The sequence below is a fragment of the Eschrichtius robustus genome, chromosome 16 (assembly GCF_028021215.1).
Source record: "Eschrichtius robustus isolate mEscRob2 chromosome 16, mEscRob2.pri, whole genome shotgun sequence".
NCBI classification, from domain to species: domain Eukaryota; kingdom Metazoa; phylum Chordata; class Mammalia; order Artiodactyla; family Eschrichtiidae; genus Eschrichtius; species Eschrichtius robustus.
In genome coordinates, this window is record NC_090839.1 from 85444320 (window position 1) to 85457175 (window position 12856).

The following is a 12856-nucleotide window of genomic DNA, read 5'->3' on the forward strand; positions in this document are numbered from 1 at the left end:
GCCCTGCCCTCCTTCCCAGCTGGAGCCTCAGGAGCCACCCGGCCCGACACCCGCCCTGAGTTTCCCCGTGAAGAAGGGAAGCCGGCAGGGTAGAGAGAACATGGGGTCAAACCCGGCCCCAGCCACCCATGGTCCGGGGGCCTTGGGCAGGTGAGTTACCCTCTGCAAGCCTCCGTCCCCCGTGTAAAGTCGGGGTAACAAGCCTACCTCCTAAGGGTTAAATGAGACAATGTAGGGAAGCTCCTCGGACAGGCCCAAACGATGCAGCGACCCAGTAAATGATGAGTATTATGGCTATTCTCACAGCCCACGCGGCCCACCAGACCCTGTCTCCAGCAGGGAGTGCGGGTGAGGAGGGACGGGACCAGGGCAGGGCTCTGGCCTCTGGCCCCTGCCCCTGGAGCTGCCATCTGTCCCCAAGGCCCCCAGCCCCCAGGAGCCAGTGTCCCTGACGATCGTCCAGGCCTGGAGCCCGGTCCCACTCGGGGTGTCCTCAGGTGCCAGTGGCAGCACAGGCCCCGGGGCTGGGTCTCTGGCGGAGTCGGGGCTTGTCCTGGAGCGCTGGTCTCTCACTTCCCGCCGCTGGCCCGGCCAGCGCTCCTCTGCCCAGGGTCGGGGCCAAGCAGGGCAGCCAGGGAGCCATCGGGGGGGGGGCCACCACGCTTCATCTTGAGGTTGGCTCTCAGAGCGGCGTCCTGGCCGGAGCCCCCATCAGGGGAGGCCAGGGGATCTGGAAGGAGAGCAGGAGGGCGGGCTTGCGCAGGGCCTTGGGAGCAAGCAAAGCACCTTCACTTCCAGCCCCGCCAGACACGGAAGCTCTGTGCCCAGCGAGGACACAACAAAGCAGCAGCTGGCTTCTACTCCTCACGCATCCATTCACTCACTCATTCATCCATTCATTCATCCACTCATTCATCCATTCATTCACCCATCCACTCATTCATTCATTCATTCATTCATCCATCCGCTCATCCATGCGCTCATTTCATTCATTCTCCCATTTGCTCATCTATTCATTCAGCAATTCATTCATTCATCCATTCTTCAACAACTGCTAACCAGGGCCGGGCTCCAGGCCCTGCAGAAGTGCCAGGGAGAGACATGGAAACCCCACCCCACAAGGGAACTGAAGGCTCAACAGAGCACAGTGGGGAGACAGGAGGGCGGCTTCAGGGAGGAAGAGATCCTGGCGCAGGTCCTGAAGCGGGAGCTGGTGCTCAGGAGGCCGAGGGACCAGCCTGAGCAAAGGTGCGGAGGCGGGAAAGGGCCTGGGGTAACCGGATGATGGCTCTGTGTCACTGGACACCAGGCTATGCTGGGGAGGGACTTGGGACCTGGATGACGGTCACGGGCAGCAGGGAGCCACGGAGGGTCCTTGAGCAGGGGTGGGACAGGGCCAGACTGGCAGCCAAGTGAGGGGCCGCTGGGGCAGGGAGAGCAGGCACCAGAGGCAGCAGCATGAGGGCAGCAGGGAGGCGGAGCAGAGGGAGATTCGGACTCGGCGGCCGCCTGTGGGCCTGCCTGTCCCCAGGTCCTGGTCACTACGCACCGTGGATCCCAATCATGTGCTCCAGGATGAGGACCCTCTCAGCCAGGATCTTCAGCGCCTCCCGCAGCTGCTGCACCCCCTCGCCCTGGGGGGGGGAGGAAGCAGCCAAGGTCAGGGCCGTCCTGCTTCAGTGTACTATCGCAGCCCTCCCCACGCCCGCCACTTCCCTCCTGTCACCAACATCAGTACAGCAGCCATCATAGGGTGGACATCCTGGCGCCAGGGCTGGGGTTCGAATTACTATTCACAGACATGGAACTTGACGCACAGAGAGGGTAACCAGAGTCCTGTGGCCACACAGCCTGGAAATGGCCGACCGGGGCTTCACACCCAGACCTGTCTGCCTCCAGCCTGGGCTCATCCTGCTCCCATGGCTGCCTGCTGCTTCCTCTGTGTGCCCTTCTTTCCAGAAAATACTCTGCTGTGGGCAGAGCACCTAGTACGGGCCCACGGGTTGGGGGTGCTTTGCATGTTTCCTTCCTGGCACTGCCCACCCGAGAGATTTCCACAGTGGTCACCCGGGCGAGAAAAAGAGAGGGCAGAGCCACGGCTTCTGGAATGCCAGCAGGAGGACGCGATGATGGCACGTCTGCATTTCTGGGACCCAGCCTACACTCGGGCGAAGGACCTCGTGTGTCGAGACACGTGAATGAGCTGATTAATTGAGAAGACAGGTGACAAGGCCACTTTGAAATAAAAAGTGATGGTGGAGAGACAAGGCCCCGCCCTGGAGTCAGCAGCAAACAGGCATCTTTGGCTGGTAGAACATGACAGCTCTGTCATGACATTCAGATTAATTGAGCTTAAAACAAAAGAAAACCAAAAGCATGCTACTGAGTTACAAGAGAGAGGTCTTCCCACCATAGGCCGTGAGAAGCCAGGCTGTGGGTGGTGTCTGGGATGGGGGTGTCCCAGCGAGGAGCAGGGGGTCCAGGCTCCCTCTGTCAGGACCCGGCTAACCCTCAATCCCTGGGCCACAGGATGCACGCTGATGAGATGGGGCGGGGGAAGTCGTGGGTATCCTCTCTGTCTCCCATCACAAGGGACCCCCGCATCCACATCTTCCTCCCACTGCCTCCTGTGCCCAGCACGGCTGCCCTGATTCCAGCCTCTTCCCCCTTCTCCAGTCCCGCAAGGACCTCCGGAAGGTCCCCTGGCCCCAGCTTCACCCCTCCAGCCCAGCCCGCCTCCCACCTCTGCAGATACCCCCACCCCTGGCTTAGAGCCTCCCTCAGCTCTCTCAGTTAAGGGGCACTGTGTGCCCACCGAGCTGGCCAGCCCGCTGAGCCCTGACACTCCCACGGGACTCATTCTCAGCTTGCAAGACCTCCCCTGCTGGCCCTACTGCCTCCGCCCCCTTTATCCATCACCCTGGTCCCCAGCCTCCTCTCCTGGTCCCAGAAGGCATGGCTCCCCACAGCCATGCTGGCACTCCATCTGTGCCCCCTCCCCGTCCCATCTTGCCTTGGCCCCTGTGTGCTCCCAACCTCACTCTTTCCTCGTCCTCTCCCACATCCACATGCCCACGTATCCTTCAGTCCACCACCGCGACCTTGGGCACACCCGTGTGCCAGGTGCTGTCATGGGAGAGTCCTGTCCCTGGAGAGGGACCCCACGGCTTGAAGCCTCCTTAAAAGAAAGGTCTTTTCTGCAGGTCCGTGGTTCCTCCGGCCCTCTCCGGCAGGGTCTCCCCCCAACTCAGGCCCCAGGCCGGTCACCCCATCTGTGCTACCCCATTGCAGCCAACTTCACCCTGTGCTGCAGTTGCTATTCACTCAGCTGTGTCCCCCGCTGGGCTGGGACCCCATTCACCCCGTGACTGATGCCCGGCTCAGGGCCGATGGTGGCAGTCCAGCTCTGTTGGGTACCCGCTCTCCTGCTGAGACACAGCCAAGGGGCAGGAGGGAAGCATGGGCCCAGGGGCACAGTTACCTCGGCGGTAGCTTTCTCCTCCTCTTCCCCCTTCCCGCCAGGCTCGCCCTGGGAAGAAAGTCATGCAGTCAATGATGGGTGCGGGGTGGGGCGCTTCTCCACCCTCTCCAGCTTCTCTCCCTGGGCACCCCTGCACAGCCTGGCACAGGGTTGATTTTAGGGGCTTAATTCTGTTTCTAGGGAGGGAGGAGTCAGGTTTGGAACCCCACGAGCTCAGGTGTTGGCCCTTCCAGGGATCAAGTCCCCTGCATCTCAGGCCTCTGCTTCCCTGACTCTAAAATGGGGCCAGTAACATCAGCCTCACAATAACACCTAGGTGGTCACTTACTCCTGTGTGACCTTGAGCAAGTTACTTTACCTCTCTGTGCCTCGATTTTCCCATCTCCAAAATGGAGCTAATAATAGCCTCATAGAGCTATTAGGAGGATTAAATAAATCAATCTCAATAATAAGCTTGGAGAAGGCATGGCTTTGGAGGCTAACACTCCTGGGTTTAAATCTTGGCTCTACTGTTGCCTAGCTGTGTGACCTTGGGCAAGTTGCTTAACCTCTCTGAGCCTTAGCTGCCAGTTCTGGCAAATAGGGAAAATAAAGCACTGTCTCATGGGGTCACTGTGCAGCTTAAACACTCTATGGATGAAGAGGGTTTCCACATAGAAGATGCTCAGCAAAGATCCACCCCTTTCCCCCCAGCCCCATGCCCCTGACATAAGACTTGGGCACGAAGGAGGTACCCACCTCCATGGCCCTGGAGATAGGGGCTGAGACTCACGAATTCTTATTTCCAAGAGGGGAATTAGAGGTCAGCTGTCTATGTCTCTATTCCTAGAAGGTTCAGAGAAGGCAAGGGACTCTGCAGGTCACACAGCACATTAACCCAGGGGCCTGGGCTCCCTGGAAGGGACCTCAGGACTCTCATCCAAGCCTCGCAACAGGAGGCTATTTCAGTCCTTACTTCATACGCTCAGTGAGGGGGCTCCCACCTCCCAAAGTCACCCCTTCTCAACTTGGGCAGCTGGCACTGCACCCAGGTTGCCCGTTTCTCTCCCCCCGCCCCATCCTGGCTGGGCTGGATCTGGCCATGCCTGGGGAGGCTGGGGGGCTGAACTCAGCCAGGCCGCCTGGGGTAGATGCCCGCCCACCTGGTACCCTGGGCCTGCACCAGAGCCCATCGTCCTGGGGGTGGCCCATCCACACGGTCCCACACTTACAGGCGGCCCTGTCACGCCCCGCTCTCCAGCCAGGCCCTACAGAAAATCAAACAAAGCAGATTAGGCTTTGCCTGTCCTTGACAGCCTCTCAGTCCTCCGCTGGCCCTCCCCCTGCACTGGGCTCTGGAAATCTGAAAAATGGATGGGGGGAAGAGGATGGCGTAGAGGAAACACGAAGTCCACAGCTGGGGGCCTCCCTGGTCCTGACGCCCCCGCTACTGGCCTGTGTATGACCCTGGGCCTCAGCTGAGCCCTCCATCTCCTCACCTGTGAAATGGGGAAATGCCAAGTACGGTTATCACTCAGAGAAGGGGACCGGCTGGCAAAGCACACATCCCCCCAGCACGCGAGAGAGGGGCCCTCAGAGAACGAGTGACAGCAATGGTGATCGTGAGGGTGTCTGCGTGGACACCCCATCAGCGCTGATGCCCAGCCGGAAGGCTCCCCGGGGCCCCAGACCTGTGCATCCAGCCGTCCTCCAGCACCCTCACCCGGCCAGCCAGGAGGCGCTCCCACTCGACTTCTCCGAAGTGGAACTCCTGGTTCCCCCCCAGACCCGCCCCCACCCTGCAGTCTCTCCTCTCGGAAACGGCTCCGCGGTCCCGCGGCTGCTCCCACACACACCTTGGAGTTAACCTTCCCTTTCCCTCCCTCACCAAATTTATTCCATCAGCCAGACCTGTCAGGTTCACTTTCTAAGTATGTCTGTTCACTTTGCCATTTCCTCTGTGCTGCTGTGGCCTCCTCCCTGGTCTCCCTGCTCCACTGCCGCCTCCCCCGCCTTCCATCCCTCCCGCAATAGCCAGAGGGGCCTTGGAAAGCTGTAAATCAGGTCACGGACTCTCCCTCCCTGAACCTCTATGAGTCCCCTTTCCACTGCGACCCAAATCCACACATCAGACCTGCAGGTAAGGCCCTGCCCACTTCCCCCCCTCATCTCACCCCACACTCTCCTCCACTCAGTATGCGCCATGCATTTCCCTGCTTCAAGACCTCTGCACCTGCTCTCCCCTCTACTGGAACGCTCCTGGCATCTCTGCAGGACTGCTCCTTCCCGTTCCTCGGGTCTCAGTCAGAATGTCACCTCCTCCTATCTGTCACCCCCTCCTGTCACCATAGGTCTTTTCCCAGTTACTCTCTATCACGTCTGCCTCCTGCACTAGACTATCAGCTACCGGAGGGCAGGGATCCCCACTTCCTTGTTCTTGTGCCCAGTACAGTGTCTGATGCAATTGAGGCCCCAGGACATACGTAGTTAATGAATAGCATTCATTAAGGGTCTCCGAAGAGCCTGGCATTCTCCACCTGTTTTCCCCATTATTTCTCACAATGAACCTACCCAGAAGGGATTTTTATCCTCATTTCACAGATGGAGAAACTGAGGCCCAGGGGCTCAGGGACTTGTTCAGGGTCACCCAGCTGGAAATTGGCAGAACCAGGCTTCAAACCCAGGGCTGTCCGTCCCACTCAGGAGAAAGTCGGGACCACGTGGTCCCCTGTTATTGTCCCTTCTCGCTCTTCTTTGACCCCTGTCTAGGAGACATCCCTCCCCACAAACCGCCAATTCTCAGGGGCTTCGACTCCTTGGCAAGGATGGAGACGGAGACTGGGTCATCAGACTGGCCCCACCATCCACAGTGAAGCCACGGTCCAGCCCATCTGGCGGCCATTCTGACATTGTCAATACTGGGACAATGGAGAATTGGAACCCAGCTCCATCCCTGCAGTGTAGGGGGCTGGGTGGGCCCTGGCAGTGGGTCCTGGAAGGGGGCTCTTTAACACCTATTCGGTGGGGCCCTGGGGAGCCAGGGACAGGCTGGGCACTGCCTGGTGCCCCTGGCATCCCAGCCCTGGCTACAGACCCTCAGGTTTAAGGAAGGACCACTGCAAGGAGGAAAGGGGCCAAGATGCCACCAGCCTGAAGATGTCCCATGCTGATGCCCGGTCACACCGTCTCGAGCGGGGCTAGACGAGCAGCTCTGACTTGGTCCCCTTGAACCTCCTTGGAATCTTGCAGGTCCTGGGTCCCCACAAGGCTGCTGTGGGCACGGTCTCCACAGCCACCCAAGGCAGCCCCGCCCGCAAGGGCCTGGAAGACCCTAAAAATCAACAAGCCGGCAGGATCAACCACCCCAAAGCACCCACTGGCACTCTGCTGCCCTGCTGTGTGACTCTGGCAGGTGACAGAGTCTCTCTGAGCCTCCACTGCCCCATCGCTGCTGGGACAGAATGATGGGATCCCTTCGCATCGCTGACCTGCCCTGTCACTGTGCGCTTGGGCCACTGGAGGAGCCCCACTGCCCCCAGCCCTTTCCGTGAGAGCATCTGTCGGCCTTTCACATGCCCTCCTCCCCCTCTTCCTGCCCTTTTGTCAGGGCTGAGCAGGCCCAGCCTGAAGGGAGGAGGGAGCCCCCAGCACCGGAGAACCAGGAGAGACCGCGTTGCTGGCACAGGGCTCCTGGCGTGTGGAGCTCGGCCAGACGCCCCCTGCCAACCTCCTACAGTTCCCGGGGCCTCTCCGACCCTCACCGCAGTCCCGTCACTGTCACTGTCATTCTCTCTCGCCCGCCCCCACCCCTTCTCTCTGGGGCCTGTGGCTGGGAGCCTGAGGGGCCAGGAGGGTGCTCTGGGGGGCCCTGACCCCTGGCTAACCTGGCCACCCCACCTGACTCAGGAGCAGATCAGGTCTGAGGGCCTCCTGCCCCCCCTGCAGCCACCCCCCACCCCCAGGCCCCGCCTGCCGGCCTGGTCTGTACCACATCCGCCCTGGCTCTGCCCTACGCCGTGCACCCCACTGGCCCTTCTCCTCCACGCCACATCCTCCTGGTGTGAAAACACACGGGGGACGACAGAGAGAGATCAGGAGCCGTGGGACACTGGTTCTTTGACGTCTAGAACATGTGCTCTAGGGGGCTGGCCTGTGGCCCCGGGCTCCGGCTGTGTCCTCGGCTGGCGTGGCTGGTGCCCTTCCTGCGTCTGGGGAATATTTGTCAAATGACTAAAGGGATGAATGAATGTGTGGGACTCCTGAGGTCCCAGCACCCACAGGGCCAAGGCCCGGATCCACCTCCCTTGCAGTGGGAGGGGGGGCACCTCTCAGCCACTCCACCCCACCAGGGCCTGAGTTCCAGGGACCTCAGAGCCCTCGGTCTGGACGAGGCCCAGGGGAGGGGCTGCAGGAAGCTCCGTGCAGACATCCCCAGATGCCACCCTTGCTGCCTCCACGTCCAGGACCACCCCCCACCTCCTCCATGTGACCTCCCCCCCAAGGCCCCTGGGCCCCTGCAGCACAAGGCACACCCCCTGGCAATTTATTTCTCTTTCACTCCTTGTGACAAATCCACCAGGGAGGCCCTGTACACCCCGTCTTAGCAGCTGAGGAAGCCAGAGCCCAGAGAGTCTGCCTTTCTGCCGAAGGTCACACAGCTGGGAGGCAGAGCAAGCTGGGGTTCCAGGCCACACAGTCAGGCGTCAGAGTGCCCCCCTCACAGGCAATTTTCCTTGAGGAAGGGCCATGGGCTGGGGTGGACCTTCTGTGATCCTGGCCCAGCTCCACCACACCCTCCGGACGACCTCAGGTGGCACCTGGGTCTCAGCTCATTTATGAACCGGGAACCATGTTAGCACCTCCCTGGCATAGGCAGAGTGGGCAGCAAAGGGCCGCTGCTGCTAACAAAACCAGGACCCCATGCCTGCCTTCCCCTGGGGCCCGCCTGGACCCAGGTGGGGACCGGCCAGGTGGGCTGGCTCCTTCCTGAGCAACTGTGCTGGTAAGAAGCCTGGCTCCTCCTTCCCTGGGGAGACAATGCCCCCTCCCTTGCCAGAAATGGGAAAGACCTTACCTGGGATCCTGGTGCACCTGGGGGTCCAGGGGGACCGTGTGGTCCAGGGGGACCTGCCGGCAGAGTCACAGATGGTCACCTGGGGCCAGAGAAGCCCGCTGCCCCCATCAGCTCTGGAGAGGACCTTTCCACCCTCCCACCCCAGCCCCTGCCCTGGGTCTGTCTCCATGGGCAGCAAAGGAAGGTGCGGTGAACGAATGGTGGGGGAGGGGGGCACCTGCTCCCTTGGCCTCCCCTGCCCACCGCCAGAGCGGAGAGCCCACCTCCACCCACTCTCCCTGCAGCCCTGACACCACAACCAGAGCCCCATCCACGGGGCCACCCCGCAGCCCCTCCCCAGACGGCTAGTCCCCCGGCAAATCTCGAGTCTCTCCCTCCTCGGGACCTCAGACCTGACCCCTCTGAGGCCATCCTTCTTGCCTGGGTTACTACAACTGCTGCCTGACCATCTGCCCTCCACGCAGCGCCCCAGAGTGACCTTTCAAATAGGTCCCTCTCAGCGCAGCCTCCTCCACCTTCATCAGTCAGATACCCCCTTCTGGAAAGTTCCTCTGCATCCGTGCCTTTGCCGATGCTGTTGCTTCCTCCTGGAGCTTCTCCAACCCCTCCACACCCCAGAAAACTCTTTGCTACTAGTCTCAGGCTAAGCATCACCTCCTCCAGGAAGTCTTCCAGGAACCTACCCCGCCTCTTCTCTAGGCAAAGCCCTGACACAGACCAGCCGCTACCTCTGGCCACTGTCGGTTTGCATGCCTGCCCCCCCACGGGCCAGGGAGTGCCCAGACGGTCAGGCCAGGCCTGATGGGTACAGCGCAGGGAGTGGTGTTCCTGACTGAACTTCCCGAATGCTTGGAAGAGGGAGGCCTCTGTCCCCAGTGGCCGGCACAGGTCTGTGCCTCTTGGGCTGCTAGGCTGTACCAGTGTGCCCCCGGCATGCTTAGGGAGGACCCGCAGGAAAGCGTACCCCTCGTGGGGTGACGATCTGGACTCAGTCTAGCTAAAAGACAAACACCCTCCCAGCTCACTCCCAAATACCACCTTTTAAATGGGGCCACCCTGGCCCAGCTGCTCGCCCAGCCCTGCTTTCTCAGACCCTATGGGATTCACCGATAGTATTTGGGTACTGTTTGCCTTCTCCACTAGAACGTAAGTACCATGAGGACGGGAATCTTTGTTTTGTTTATTTAAGTATCCCAGGAGCTTAGAACACTGCCCAGCTGAACAGTGCTCGGTGAGTATTTCCTGAATTCATGAGAAAGTGAATGAATCACAGAGAATGAGTGCCCGGGTCTGGAGCCCTAATCAAGAGGTGCCCCACCCGCTGGCCCCCAGGGCCTCAGTCGCTCGTTCATTCACAGGTAGAACCTGTCAGAGGAGACTTCCACACACCTGGGTGCCAGCCCCGCCCCACACTCCCCTCCTCCCCCAGCGAGGGTCCCATCCCGTCCCCTCCCCACACTCCCCTCCTCCCCCAGCGAGGGTCCCATCCCGTCCCCTCCCCACACTCCCCTCCTCCCCCAGCGAGGGCCCCATCCCGTCCCCTCCCCCAGGGCCCAGCTCTCTGCCTGCAGGCCCAGGGCCTCCCGTCGCTTCTGGGCACCTGCCCCGCCAGCTCCCTGGGTCTCCCACGTGGCCCTCACACCGCCCGTTCGGACCCTGCCTCCCCATACCCAGAGAATCCCTGCTCTGGCTCACACAGGGCAGCCCGGGGCTGCATCATGTGGGTGTCAGGGCTTGTTCTGGCAGAAACACTGTGGCCAGTCCCAGGGGAGCTGCCGCCCGGGAACAAGAGGGCCCACCTCAAGCCACTGCTGGCTGGAGCAGATCCAGTGCCCTGCCAAGGCCGTGACCCCCAACTGGCCCCCTCAAGGTCCCTGGGTCCAGGCCAAGCCCAGGAGGGGTTACCAGTGGAGACCAGCCTGTGCTGTGGCCCTCTGTGCTCACCTGGAGGGCCGGGGGGCCCCCGGGGCCCTGGGACGCCCGCCAGCACCGTGTCCACGGCGGCAGAGGCCAGCTGCGCGTCTGCATCTGCGGGAAGGGCAGAGCAGCCCGTGACCTGGGGGGTAGGGCCGGCGGGGCTGGGGGGCTAGAGCTGAGATCCCCTGGAGCCAGGACGGGCATGCCCGGCCCCACTGGGCCTCACTGCAGCCCTGGTGAGCAGTTGCCACTGCTCCCACGACTCAGAGGAGCACACAGAGGCCAAGTCAGAGGGCAGGGGAAGCCCCGTGGGCTCCATTTAAAGCACAAACTCCTTCCTGAACACTCCAGGCCCTTGACTCTGGCCCCACCTTGCTTACCACCCAGGCTGGACGTTCTTCCAGGGTCCACCCCACACACCCATCCTGACGTACCTGACTAGCTCACTCCTGTGGGGCCTCCTCCAGGAAGCCCTCCCTGCCCACCCCTCTGAGCTGCAGGGCCCTGGGCTGCCTCCATCAGGGCCCCAGAGCCGGGTGGAGTCTGTCTAATGGCCTGGGTCTCTCCAGGGGGAGCCCCGTGTGACTTCACCCTGCCCTATTCTCAGAGCCAGGACCAGACAGCCAGGCTTGGAAACGTCTGGATGGGGGTGGCTGCCTCTGCCTCTCCCTCCACTCATGGAAGCCTGGAGAGCCCCTCCATAGGCCTCACGGCGGGTGGCCTCCTACAGGTGCTCAGTCCTGGCCAGCCAGGTGCGCCCACTGGGGCACCCCCCACTGTCCCCAAACATTCACACCTGGGTCTTCCAGGAAAGCTGCCCTCCCTCGGGGACCCCAGGGCTGGGGAAGGAGGGTCCTGTCTGAGGAGGGCTCCCAGCACTAGACGCGGCAGGTGGGCAGTGCCAGATGCAGGGCATCGCGCCCAGGCCAGGGCAGGCTGCAGCTCTCCTGGCCCAGGGATGCCAGCTGCTGAGCCCTTAGACGCCCGAGGCACTTTACACGCATCATCCATTCTCCCCACTAGGGGGCACCACTGAGCCCACCGTGAGGGTGAGGAGGTTGGGTCGTCAGGGAGTTAACACTTTCTCCTGCCCCTGTACCCACTGAGGGCAGCCCAGGCCCCTCAGTCCCCTTGGGAATGAGCCCCTCCCTCATGGCTGGGGGCTGTTTTTTCACCCCCAGAGCAACTCCATTAGGATGTATTATCACCCCTCCTCTACAGATGGGGAAACTGAGGCTCAGAGAGGGACACTGTGATTCAGGCGCAGGTCTTAACGCTCAAGGGAGCTTAACGCTCAAGGGAGGGCTATGCTGCCGCGGGGCGGAGGGGGCAGAAGCACCTGCAGGAGGGGGCTTGGGTTTCTCCGACAGCTGACAAAGCGGTCCCCGGGATGTCACCCATTCAGAATTTCAAGTCAGTCCTGCTTCTTAAAACCCTTCCCACTCCCCAGGGCCCTTAACCAAAACGATGCCCGCCGTGGGCTGCCGGCCCCACCCCCACCCCCGTCCGCGGGGCCTGCCTGGAACCGCCCTCCCCGCGCACTGGGGCGGCTGCTTGTGTGCTCAGAGGCGCCCTCTCGCGCTAGACTGTAGCCTCTGCAGGCAGGAGGCTGTTTTGCTCACGGCTGTACGAGGCGGGCGGGTAAAAACAAGAGGCCCACACTTCGTAGGTGATCCATCAACACATGTCCAGTGGCCTACAGTGAGGGGATATGTGGAGAGGTCATGGGGTAACGGATGACCCGAGGCCAGGCCAGAGAGCAGAGTGACCCGTGGGGGTCAGACCCCGGGGCAGGAGCTGAGCGTGGGTTGCCGCCCCACCCCGCATCAGTGCCCCCCAGGCGACCCCGCCCCCCACTTGGCAGAGCCAAGGCTCCCCTCGCTGACAGTCCGCTCGCTTCATGGGGTCCCCTGGGGAGGGCTGGTCCCCCTGAAGACAGGCTCAGGCCCGCCCTCCCGCCCCACCCCGCAGGCATGACACTCACTGTCCTTGTCTGTCGGCGGCTGCAGGGAGTAGAGGACGCCTTGGGGGCCGTTTGGAGGGAGGCCTGGGCTGCCTGCTGGGCCGGGGGGGCCGGGGGGGCCGGGGCGCCCCATCTCTCCAGGAAGCCCACGGGGCCCTGGCGGCCCCAAGAGGCCTGCAGTGGGGAGGAGAGGAGTCACAGGAGGGCCGGGCCTCGTGGCTGACGTAACAGAGACGAGAAGCAGACCCTGAAGGGGATGGGGCTGGCGAGGGCTGGTGGTGGCCTCCAGGCCCAGGGACACCCTGGAGGGCTCTTCAGGGAGCTAATAACATGACTTCCCCTTCCCAGCCCAGTGCACAGGCGACCCGGGGCAGCTGGATGGGAGGTGAGGGAGGCAGGGACCACAGACCCAGTGGGGGCTCCAGCCAGATGCCCTCTGCCC

At 62.1% G+C, this 12856-nt stretch overlaps 1 protein-coding gene across 2 annotated transcripts in view; it reads right to left on the reverse strand.

The window, feature by feature from the left end:
- Nucleotides 1–569: 569 nt before the first annotated feature.
- Nucleotides 570–12856, reverse strand: part of COL26A1 (collagen type XXVI alpha 1 chain) — a 170236-nt gene continuing 157949 nt past the window's right edge. For both annotated transcript variants that reach the window (XM_068524591.1, XM_068524592.1), the window contains exons 7-13: nt 12436–12588; nt 10479–10562; nt 8535–8587; nt 4693–4728; nt 3482–3529; nt 1550–1634; nt 570–730 (exon numbers count right to left, since the gene is read on the reverse strand). In XM_068524591.1, coding sequence (XP_068380692.1) covers nt 570–730; nt 1550–1634; nt 3482–3529; nt 4693–4728; nt 8535–8587; nt 10479–10562; nt 12436–12588 — 620 coding nt within the window. The remainder of the gene's footprint in view (nt 731–1549; nt 1635–3481; nt 3530–4692; nt 4729–8534; nt 8588–10478; nt 10563–12435; nt 12589–12856) is intronic.